The sequence below is a fragment of the Lepidothrix coronata genome, unplaced genomic scaffold, assembly GCF_001604755.1.
Source record: "Lepidothrix coronata isolate B3197 unplaced genomic scaffold, Lepidothrix_coronata-1.0 Scaffold3, whole genome shotgun sequence".
Lineage (NCBI taxonomy): Eukaryota > Metazoa > Chordata > Aves > Passeriformes > Pipridae > Lepidothrix > Lepidothrix coronata.
In genome coordinates this window covers 726,871-739,198 of record NW_016690183.1, presented here as the reverse complement: position 1 = coordinate 739,198, position 12,328 = coordinate 726,871, and the positions used below count along the sequence as shown (strand labels likewise).

General features: G+C 41.0%; 1 protein-coding gene across 4 annotated transcripts in view; it reads right to left on the bottom strand.

Annotated features, from left to right (window-relative positions):
* Nucleotides 1-11,994, bottom strand: part of SALL3 (spalt like transcription factor 3) — a 47,948-nt gene extending 35,954 nt beyond the window's left edge. For all 4 annotated transcript variants that reach the window (XM_017823551.1, XM_017823542.1, XM_017823522.1 and 1 more), the window contains exon 1: nt 11,737-11,994. In XM_017823551.1, the coding sequence (XP_017679040.1) occupies nt 11,737-11,815 (79 nt within the window). In that variant the 5' untranslated portion in view covers nt 11,816-11,994. The remainder of the gene's footprint in view (nt 1-11,736) is intronic.
* Between the last annotated feature and the right edge of the window lie 334 nt (nt 11,995-12,328).

Here is a 12,328-nt window from a genome sequence, read left to right as displayed (position 1 = left end):
ATACTAGACTAATCCTTATGGTAAATCCTTCTGTAAAAGCTATTACTCTGTGTTACAAAAGTATCACAGAAGATAACATGATTCACCACAGAAAAGGAGCGTACTGGCCACAGGTATCTAAAAACATATGTTGAAGAAGCCAAAGCCTCCAAAAATCAGTTAAGTGAAAAAGCAGGCTTCCAAAACACAGTTTCAGTCCGTAATTCAGCTTTGCAAAGTGAAAGCATGCAGAGTACAGACCAGCGAGGCATCCAACACCCAACACGCTTGCCTCACTCCAGAGTCTTTTTGGACTAAGACAACTTTAACAAATCCTTGTTTACATTACAGATTTACATTCTAAAAGTCAGGGGGCCTGACCCTCGGTCCTTATTCAGTATCTACCAAGTTCCCTGGTTGCTAGTACTGACCTTGCACGGAAAGACCACGTCTCTCCTAAGACTTTCACTGGGAAGATTTTCCAGTGTTTATTTCCAAACCTTGGCAGTCTGGGTAAGAGTTGCCTGCTGTTGCTTTTGTTATTGCCTATTATTATTACTAGTACAACAACTACTACTTCTAATACAGCAACTAAGGCATGGTGCAAGAGAGGATTGATTCCTAAAAGAAGCTGCAAACTGTGCAGCTCCTCTTCCAGCTTTTTATCTATATATCGCTATTCTTTTGTTTAAGGAGAGCTTTCTCTAAACAAACCTTGCACAAAAGGTTTAAGTAATTAGTGATGGATTCAGGCAATATGGCCATTCAAATATGGCTGTCCTCTGATCTAGAATGAGCTAATCAAACACCAGCAAACTAATTATTTCAGACACTGTACAGCAATCACCAAGACCAAATGTGAACATTTACAATCAAAACAGGTATTATTTTCTGCACTGGAAGACAGTGTCATGATCTCTGTACATCGAAGCTAATATGTATAATGTGTAAGCTTTCCAAAGAAACTTTCAGCACTGGTGCCCACTGCCAGGAGCTATCGATAAGGACCTACTCAGCATGTCCAGATAATAAGCAGGCTAGCGTACTAATTTGCAAACTCAAAGAAACGGCCGTTTGCATTTGAAATATAACTTGTGGAAAAGTACACATGTAATACAGCTGTATAGGTATTTCTGGGATAACCACTGCTCAGCTCTGCTCTCAATGAAATGAATGCCTAGTTTTGTGCTGTCTCACAGCACAAAGTTCGCACCTATACTAAGGGGGGACCTACAGCTCTGTTTTGTATTTCTTCCCTCAACTCCTATGCCTTGAAAAGAGCAAGAACACTTTTCAGATGACCAACCCAAGTTCATTCACCTCATCATCTATTTGCCTTGAAATATTCAAGGACTGCTTTTGAAAAATATTTTAGAGAACAATGCTAGGAGTCACGAGGATTTTTTTTTTCCACCCAAGTCAACCTGAAACTAGACATACAAAGAATCTCACCAGAGTATTTTCCATTTAGGATAAATTATTTTGACATTTCCTAAAAAATCAAACAGATCTCTCTCAAAGCTTCACTTTCTTGGACAGGTAGGCAAGCAGGTGACACAGATGGCACTGAAGTAAATGCCGCTTTGCCACAGATGATGGTACATTTCCTGCACAGCACACTGAGGCTACAAAGATGCTTCACAGAATGACAGACTGTGGTCTCAATCCAATAAGTCCTACTCAAATGAGTAGCCTTTATTCACATTAGAAACACCGCTGAAATTAACAGGATTGAACTATGAACCAGTCATGCAAACAAGCACTTGTGGGGGGAAACAAGGAAGACTGAAAATTACAACCGATAAATATTTTTTATTTTATATGTCTGTATAGGACAAATGGACATCGCCCCTGTATTACACAAATGGGGTTTCTAACATCCCTTTCGGTAGTACTTACTAATATGAAAGCACTAAGGTACTGTGTTTATTGTTGCTTTTGAAGTGTAAGTCCTCACTGAATTCAACAAGAAATAAAGCTTAAAAGCATTCTACATGAAAGGATATTTTTGCTGTTTTCTTAAAATTTAGTCACTTTATGAATGACAGAAATCAATACCAAAATTTAATCATTACTCCAGAATATTAAAAATGTTAAATGCTAAAATATTAAGCTAAAATTAATTTTTGTTTTTTTTAGTTACACAATATATCTATTATGGGAAAACATAGCATTTTTCCATATTTCTTTATGCTTTATAGCTTGCTTTCATTTTTTGATATACTACAAAGTGATTGAATCCATTAGGTAGTGAAGAATTTCATCATTTTTCTTCTATTTTTTTACTGAAGAGAAACAATATTTTTTATTATTACAGGGAGGATGTGATGCAGTAAAAATTTTCAAGGACTTCAGGGGAATTAATCGAAGACTTGCTTAATCTTATAGACATGGGTTGAATTTTGCAGTTCTTAGTTACACAAAAGGTGTTGAATGGGAGTTTTGTGCAGCAGTCAGGATCTCAGCCACTAATAACCTCTCAGTTATTTTCTTTTTCTCATTAGCAGTCTAACAGCTAACAGACTAATCTGAAGCTGCTATGGGATGCAAGATGAATTACAGTATATAAAGCTTACCCTATGAAAACAGGTGAAAAATCACAGGCAGCATCTCTCAAATGGTACCCGGGGCGAGCTCCTAAGCAGGTACCAGCCCACAGAGCCGCGGTGGCTCCAGCAGCACTGTCACTTTGCATCACTGAGGTCTGGCCCTAAAATGAGCCCATAGAAATTCAAACGAAGGTATTTTGAGAAAGTCACTTTGGGGTGGTGATACCTGAAGCCACTCAGGTGTTCTGCTGACTCAATGAGAGGGGTACAAGGGGCTGACACCGGGAGGCTTTGCTCTGTCCCCCTCACTAAGCGTACCCACCAAACACTTTTCAGGCTGGAGCAAGGAGGATGGTGTTGGCCTGCTTCCTCAGTACCCAAGGCAAAGGGAGAGGGGTGAAAGGGTGCCCTGGGTCCCTCAGTTTCCATCAGGAAATGTGAAGAGTTGAGAAAAAATGGTCGGTTTTGACTACTCACACACAGGATTTGTAAACCTGGTTTTACTAGTTCTGAATTTTTATTGCAGGTAGGTATCTTTTTCCTCTATGTGAGAGGAAAGCCTCTTGCATGATGTGCAAGATAAAATATAATGAATGTTGATATCTACTTTTCTATTCCTTCAAAAATGTTGATATCTACTTTTGTGAAACAGATTTAAACTAAACATCACATGCTAGTCAGGTTAATAGTGAAAACATATACGGCTTATTAAATGCCCACTTTTTTAGGACTAATTGTTTCCAGTCTGGAAAAAACCCTAACCAACCAATGTCTCTCACCTTTGCTCCAGAATCTTTTCATTTTGTCCCATCATAACTCAGTTCTAGTTCCACACATGTAAATTACCTGAAAAGAGCCTTTTCAATAATATTAAATAAGGACTGTTACAATAAAATGATCTCACAGTATTTAGTGTTTTGTTATTTTGTTACTCTGTATTATGGAATCTTCAAATTATGTATGACTCATAAGACACTTTGGTAAAATCAACGTTTCCTAAAGCTTGCACCTAGATTAAATGCTGATACCTTCCTGAAGCATTAAAACAAAACTGCCTTGTAAAGGAATCCAACAAATGTGTGAGTAAAATATTTTCTGAAGCTTCCTTTTAGACTACACACAATAATACAAATGAAAGCATGGAAAAGTGTTGTATGAATTACTACTATTTCTGCATTCAGAGCTGCGTAATTGAGAGCTAATTAATATTTCTTTCAGAAAGATAAAAAAAAAACACTGAGAAGCAGTGTACAAACTGTGAAGAAGTTTCAGGGAAAATTGCATTTGTTAGCATCAGCTAAAGCTAAAATATCTGCTAACTATGAAGACAGATGCATATAATGCTCCCGCATGCAAATGCAATAATAATTTCAAAGTGCAGTTCACAGCATTCTTGTCTATTTAAACAAGCATTATTATAAATAAAACTCTGAGCCTATCGCACTGATACAGGACAAGTATTTACCACTGCTATCATCAGAATAGACAAACTTATTTTTCCCCAAGCACAGATTCAATAAAGGAACAAACTATACTGAAAAAAAAACCATAAATTTTTTTGTTTTAAAAATCATATTAATTTGGAAGCAGTTGCCTTGTAGCAACGAATTGATCCTGGAGAATTCCTTAGCTCTATCATCTCTTATAACTGACGAAGCTTTTAAAGAAAGTTTTCTTAAATTGTTAGAACACGTTTATTTTCTTGCAAATTAATTCTTTTTAACTCTTTATGATAGCTTTGAATCCCATAAAGAAAGATGAATTATCACATACTGAGCCCAAGCTGTGAAACAGGAGGAGACAAATAGAGACCCCTACTGTGTTTAACAATCTAGAAGAAATTCCAGACTCAAAAGAAAAATTTTCTGTCCCTTTTCTCAGACCACAAAAACTGTTAGTATGGATTTGAACAGTGGAGGGCACTCTTGCTATGCAAAACCCGGTACTGACCTGGCACACTCGGTTTGATCTATTCAGTAGCCTAAATCTCAGAATTTGTTAAGTAACAGCCACCTGTGGCACAAGCACTAACTGTACTCTGGTAAAAACATTTGCAGTTTCTAATCTGCGCAGTGAAGCACTTCAGTATCTCAAACACTGGTGCCTTTCTGCGTGGATGCAGATGTGGAACAGATGCAAGCTTCACAAATTGTTTGTAATATTTCTGCAAGGTATCATATTAAACAGGCCCTGTGCTATGTTTTTCAAAATCACAGAAACAGCTATTCAGTTGGCTGTTATGGCATGTATACATTAATTTCGGGTTGTAAAGAATTTGCGTACAAATAATGATGATGGCTGTAGGAACCACCTTTATTTGGAATGTATCAACTTTTACTGGGAATCCTAAAAAAAACAAAAAAACAAAAAAACCGAGGCCAATGCTTCTAACATAGCTGAGATGAAACAGACATTGAAAAACCAAACCAAAAGAAATAAACTAGAAGAAAGAAGGAGCAGCATAAATTCTGTATAGCCTTCCTATTTTGAAAAGTGTATCATTAACTACATTTTAAACTATGTAACTCCTAACATCCTGCATGAATGAACAAAGCAAATCACCCTCTGAACAAGCACAGAAACGCTTACAAATTAGTGTTTGAAGGCTCCCAAGAAGAGAAGCTGATGTGAGGACCCAATCCTTCATCTCCTAAGTATCTCAAAACTGAACTCACAAGTCCTGGACTCGGTGACACTACTCCTCTGAGTAAAATTACTCGCAATCAGGAGTGCTTGAAAGAGCAAACCTGGAGTGATTCAATGCCAGTTGTGCAGCTCAGTCATTTTGGCCTTTCACTGTTCCATATACTGCAGTATTGCACAGGATAGCAAAGCACATAATGATCTAAACAAATCCATGAGCTTTCATTATTTCCAGATCTGGGGACATTACAACATCAACAAATTCCTAAACGAAAACTATCAAATGGCACCAGGAGAAGGGATCTCCTGAAACACTGAATGACAAGTCGGTTTTGATTAACTGAAACAAAAATACGGCAGCACCTGCAGGGTTAATTAAGCAGCTCAAGATGCCGGGCTTCACAAAAGGAAACCTTTTTCCTTCTTAAAGGACTGTAAACACTAGTGCTGAACTAGATGGGCATTTGATAAGCTGTACAGCATGTAGCAAACTCCGAGGGATCTCTAGTTAACACTCAAATTCAGTGTTAACACTTAACAGAACAGTGGTAAGCCGTGCTGCCAAGGTCAACTGCACAGATGTACTAATTGTATTATGAGCTTGACATCTAGTGGCCACCCCTGGCAGGGCAAAGCAGGCAAAGGTTAAATCAGCAAGCCTTGTCAAAGCACTTCTAACTACCCACCCTCAGGGAGAGGAGGCCTGGGGAAGCTTTCTGGTGCTCCGCGATCCCACCTTCTCCCCGGCAATCCCAGGCTGAGCTCCCGCAGCACCCCGCGGCGCGACCCGACCCACCCGCGCAGAGCCCACCTGCGCCCCCCGAACCCACCCCGGCCCGCAGCCCGGCGGCCACCGCAGGAGGTCAACAGCCTGCCCGAGTACTTCGGTGCGCCTCGCTCTCTGGCTCAAAAGTTTGGAAATTTTGTTGGTGTTTCTTTTGCAAACAGTGATAGAAAGTTCAGATTTTTTCGGGGGGGAGGGTGTGGAATGGCGAAACTGGGGAGGGGGGAGGGAACACGCCATACACACCAGTGTTAGAGAGTGGCAATAAGAATTTCAGAAGGGCTTTTTGTAAAGATTTATCTTATCCCACAATAATAAAAAAGTCCCCTCTCTTTAGTCCTCTATCTTTTCACTTTTCAACTTAAAAGAAATGGATTTTTTAAATGTGTTGCTTTATGGTTTTCTATCACCCTTATAAACAATTATTTTTCTGGTTTTCACGATTTTGAATGGTTTTTCCTTTGTAAGAAGAAATGTACTCTAGGTCTAACAGCATTACAACGGAACCAGCTCCTAAAAGTACATTTTGGCCTAAATCCCCTTTTTTGTATTAATGGAAAACATTCAGTTAGGAAAACACCACTACATTAAGTGGGAAAGTTTTAGAGCGTAAAGGAAACAGGATTTACATTGATATGTACAATTCAATACAAATTTACTGCTGAAACTAGATTTACTTGTGCTTCCTCTGGAAAAAAGATCTAGAAAATTACTCTTATTTTACTAATACAATACTATGAAAGAAATTATTTTTACATGCTTCATTTTGAAAAATGTGTCAGTACTTAACTATTTTATTGTCATGCCAGACCTGGTTTATTATCAGCAAAAGTGATTGACTCATGCCTTGAATGATGGATTGTCAACAGATATGCTTGTCTATTCTTGGCAGTCAACAAATCAAATGAAGGAGAGATACCCAGAAAATCTTCCCAGGACTCAGACTATTTTTCATATGGCACTATTACTTGCTATTCATTAGGTTATTTTTACTCTTTTTTTAATGCCACACATTTGTTGAGTTGTAGCTTTTCCCCTCTCTTAGGCAAGGAAAAGTAATTTTCAACAGCTAAATGTATGCATATTAATAGCTTAATTACACAGAATTTTAACCACCACACCTTTCAAAATTTCCTCCCTCCTACCCTGAAAAAAGTCTTAATGTCTACCTCAGGAGATCACTTCAAGACCATTATCACTAGATAAAATCTGACCCAGTTTTGTCTACTTTCATTGTTATATATACATCAACAAATTGGCTGATTGCTGTAGTTTCCTTATTATTCCAAATAATTTTCTATTCCTAACACAATTCAAAGCAGAGTATTTTTAAAATTATACAAATACAGATGTTACATAGTTCAAATGTTAAGTCTCTACTGTTATAACAGAAGTATTTATATAAAGTTTCAATTACCGTTTCTCACCAAAGGCACAATTTATAGCAATACTTATTTGGCCTTTTTCAAAACAAAAAGCCTTCTCTTACACTTGCCTCAGAACAAACGTTTGCAAAAATCACCTAAGTTTTATGTTTACTGACAGCTGCTTGCGACTTAGCAAGTTTTAAACGCAACAGTGTCTAAGCAATAGAGAATACCTCTATTTTACACGGAACAATGTCCCCCCAAAATGTGTTTTAACCCTCTGTATATGCAGATAGAGCGAACACACGTGAAGCTGGCTGCTACATATTGAACTGCGTCGTTGCTGGAGCTGAGCAAGTGTGCCTGTGGAGATACTCCAGAAGAATACCGAGTGCAGTCATGAAACTGCCCAAAACTGCACAGCCCGATCCCATTTTACCAGAATGAATAAGATCAATTAGTTTAGACTATGTTGTATGTATTGAAGTGTGGGTGGAAAAAGAGGACCAATATTTTAAAAAAATGACTGCAAAAGGCACATTAGAAAACTGCCATTAACAGTTCATTACCAGGTGATCTCTTCCACCTCAGGCTAAACAACAATACCTCTTTGCCAGAAACTTCACATGAAAAAGTCCAAAGCATCATTTGTCATCACTCTTACCAGAACCTCACCTGCACACTCTTGACAATCACTCTTCAGCATTACAAAAAAAAAAAAGAACAAAAAAATCCCCTTTCTATTATCCTTACCTTAAAAATACAAATGTCTGTGGTTTAATTTAAAAGTAATCACAGCTGAAGCATGTGCATTGTATCTACAATTCTGATTCATTTGTAATCTGTTGAATTAGGCAAGTGTATCAGAAATGATTTACAATGATTTACATTTACTGAGAAACTGAGATTATTGCATTCTACAGTCATCTGAGTCCTGCTGCTGCTGTTTTTAAATGATTTCCAGCAGATCTTCTTATTTAGCAACCTCAAAGTGTGGGGTTTTTTTAATAGGTATCTTTTGTTCACTCTTCTACAGTGCAATTGTTCAAGAAATATATCATCAGCTGTTTGCTAACACTTTCCTTCAAAATTATTAAAAATATATATTTTTAGCATTTCACTTTCAACAAATAATTTCAAATAATTTTGAGTGTATTATCTGTAGTTGATGACATTACTAATTATCTTCAGATTTCCAACAGATTATCTTGCCACCATGACATTGCCCTGTTTAAATGCAGTTGTGTTATGCTGTAGCCCAAGCTGGCTATAAAATTATTTGTTTAAATTCTAAAACTTCTGTGATAACGTTAACGCAAAAGTTATGGTGCGACAAGTCAACTTAAAACTCAGCCTAATGTTTATCTTCCATTCTGCACACCAAACTGCCAGGCTCTTTCTGCTACTATGACTGTCCTTTCACTCCAAGGATTACATTTTTTGATATTAATTTTTAAATGGTTCATTTTATAAAATCTATTTTGACGTGGCATTAAACATGATTTCAATAAATAAAGAATAAGCTTCATTTGCTTAGTCTTGCATTAACTCCTTTGTAGACGAACAGCAAAATGAGTGAAAAGGCCACATGAATCAAGTAATACTGCTTAAAAAGTTTGCTTTCTAAAACCGACAAATATTCTTGCACTGTGCAAACTATTTTTGGCCTGTTGCAAAATACACTCAGGAACTGTAGCAATATCTTGATTACAGCTGTGAACAGAAACGAAGGACACTGACTTGACAAGAAGTGTTCCAATTCACGAGATTTGAAGCTCTCATTATATCTGGCCTTTAAAATTGCTTTCAAGTATGGCAATCGTTAGGCTTCCTAATATAACGTGTAAATGATTTACATTACACTAATGCGCACTAGATAACCCTCTGCTCGTGTAGCCTGTCTCCACCTTGTTCACATTTCTCAAATGAAAGTGCAAAACCACTACTTCAGCTTGTTAATTGTTAACTACCAAGGGTTTCACTCTATTAATTAAAATATGTTTTAATAAAAGGAAACATAGCACATTTTGATAACAGCCTTCTGAGGCTGAAAAGTATTTACACTTGCATTTTAGGGCTGCTGTGAAAGCCGATTTTGTGCTATTCACGGACCACAATAATAACGCTTTAAAATTCCTCACTGGGATGCAATGTAGTCCTTTTGATGGAAAGACTGTCTTTCTCATTCGGCAGAAATAAATCCATTCATTTGATCATGTAGTCATTGAGGGCAATACAAAACAAACCAAGTGTGAGAAATTCTATGTGATGAAGTAAACAAAACAAAACCCCCCCAAAAAAGGGAAAAAAACCCCATTTCCATGACAAAAAGATTCTTTGTCCTTAATCTACCCACCATATGCAAGCGTTTCTTTTTAGCATATCTCTTGTTCTAATCTCGGGTGACATGGCTACATAGATAAGATTCACAAAACAAAACAAAAACCTAGTTTAACAATTTTTTTCAATTTATTAACTTGCCAGGAGTGTCATAATGAAGTAGTAGGGTTTTATTTTTCGGTATTGAAATGGATTCAGAGGATGTAAAAGTTTATAATGCTAATGATAAATTCTTAGACCTAGAACCCACACCAACAGAGATGGGCTCAACAAATCTTGTTTGCATAATAAAATACTAACTCTCATCTGCTTGCCTACACTAATTTATTTTACATGACCACAGTTTCCTAAGGAAAAAAAAATTTGAAAATGCACTGCTTTGCTCCTCCACTGTGACAGAAGGAAGCATTTCTTCGTGTGCCTGTTAATGTCAATACCCAAGTGGGTTTTCCTGGAGCAGTAGCAGTAGCCCCCTTAGCAGTGGGACTCACTCCCTGCCTCCCCAAATACCCTGGGAAGGAGCAGGAGGCTTAACAATTTGCCAGTCTGACAGATGTTTTAACCTGATGAAGTGGATTCACGTTGCCTTAAGCTTCAGGGCTGTAAAGTTCGGATACAATAGTCAAAATCCTCCTCAGGCTTCAACTTTGCTGCCTTTCTCTACCCAGAGATGCAACTTAAGAGTAATTATAGTTTTAAAGCAGGAGAAGGACTTTTTTTTTTTTTCCTTTTCGAAGGGAGGGAGAGGGTGGATAAAACAGTGGAGGAAGGGGCCTACACAGAAAGCCGAAAACATTGGGGCTCCTGCTTGGCTACGTGAGAAACTAAGAAAGCAGTGGGCTCTCTGCAAAGAGGAAAAGAAAAACTTTCAAGTGGAAGCTTTCAACTTAGCCCAGGAGAAGGGAGCATGGGCTGCGGCGTGCCTTTGCACGCTACAGCGCCAGGGACTACTAAGAGAATTAAAACTGAAAATTAAAAAAAAAAAGAGACAGAGAAGGAAGAAGAAAACCCTGCAGCCCTATTCTCGAAAATAAAATTACAGCAAAGTGGAAATAAGGCGTGATCCAAATCTCTCCAGCCTTGGACACTTGTTCACGAGCCGCCTGGCAACCCAGATGCATAAAAGCAAGTGTGCGTGTGCCTGCGTGTGGGGAGGGAGCGAGGAATGGCGGATGGGCGAGAAAATAACCCGTCCCCACAGCAGCCGGCGCGACAGGGGCTGGTGGCGGTGGTGGCACTCCGTGTCACCTACCACTGATAATAATTACAGTCGCAGCAGAGCCAGGAGGCGAAGGGGGGGAGGCGAAAAGCTGCTGTTCAATCTTCTCGAAAATAATGAAACCAACTCCGCTGGCCCTGCGCACCCGAGCGATCCTGCCCGCCTCTGCCGGGGTCCCGGCCGCTCCCCCGGGACAGACGGGGGGAGCGGCCAGGGCAGCCCCCGCAGCCCGCGCGGGCGACCCGGGGCGACGGGGGCAGCCCCTGGCAGCGGCTGCGGTGGGGCTGCCCCGTGGCCCGGCCGCCCCCGGGAGCTCCTGCAGGGCACCCCGGCCCCGGCTGTCCCAACTTTCCTGCCGGTGGGTCGAGGGGAATATGGCTTCTGTCCGCTCCGAGCCTCCGCCAGGAGGGAGCAGGAGGGAGAAAAAGGGGGTACCCAGTCACACAGCGCGAGGGAGCGCAGCAGGAGCAGGCAGGAGGAGGCAGGCGCTGCTCCGGGGCGCCCGCTCCTGCAGCTGGTGGAGCCCGGGTGAGTAGGGAGGGAGGGCCGACCCCGTCGCCGATCCCAGCCGCGATCAAAGCGCTGGGGAGGCCGAGAGGTTGCTGCTGGGAGGGCTGGTTAAAGGCAGGGGGTGGGCTGCAGAAACTTGGCAAAACTGCGAACTTCTCAGTTCCGCTGCTTCTTCCCCCAGCTGCTTTAATTCCCATTCTCCCGCTGCAGTGCGATTGCGCTCCTATGTTCACCATCACCATAAATTCACCTATCTACATCCGAAACACCCTCACAAAAAAGAGAGAGAGAGAGAGAGAGAGAGAGAGAGAGAGAGAGGAGAAAGAAGCCGCCAGGAGCCCTTACCGTGCTCAGAAACTACCTCCGCTTGCAGCTCTTCGTCCGACCTGAGATGCTGAGGTTTCGCTTGCTTTCGACGAGACATGCTGCTAACTGAGCCGTCTTGACTCTGCTTTTTGCAGAGGCATCAGCGACGTGGAGGTGGAAAGGAGAGGGGGGAGGAATTGGGAACGAGGGAAGGAGGGCTGGGGGTTGGAAATAACTGTTCACAAATAAAAGTCGAGTTGCAAAACAAACCAAACAAACAACAGAAAAGGCAACAAACACCACGGGGAAAAAAAAAAAAAAGCAAGGCTAACCAGCCAGCCAAACTGGGAGTGAGTGAATGAGTGCGCGGGTGCGCGGGTGAGCGAGCGGGGGATGCGCCGGGCGGGGTGTGCGCGGAGCGGCGGGGTGTGCGCGGGGCGGCGGGCTGGGGCGGCTGCGCGCAGCGCGCATGGGGCTCAGTAATTATGGTTGTGAATAATGCATGGCGATTAATGGTGCTGGGGGCGAGCGCGGATTGGCGCGGCTCCAGCGGACTCAGGCTGCATATGTAAATGAAGGACGGGGCTCCGCAATTAGCCGCTTCGCTCCGCCAAATGATGCGTCTCCACGG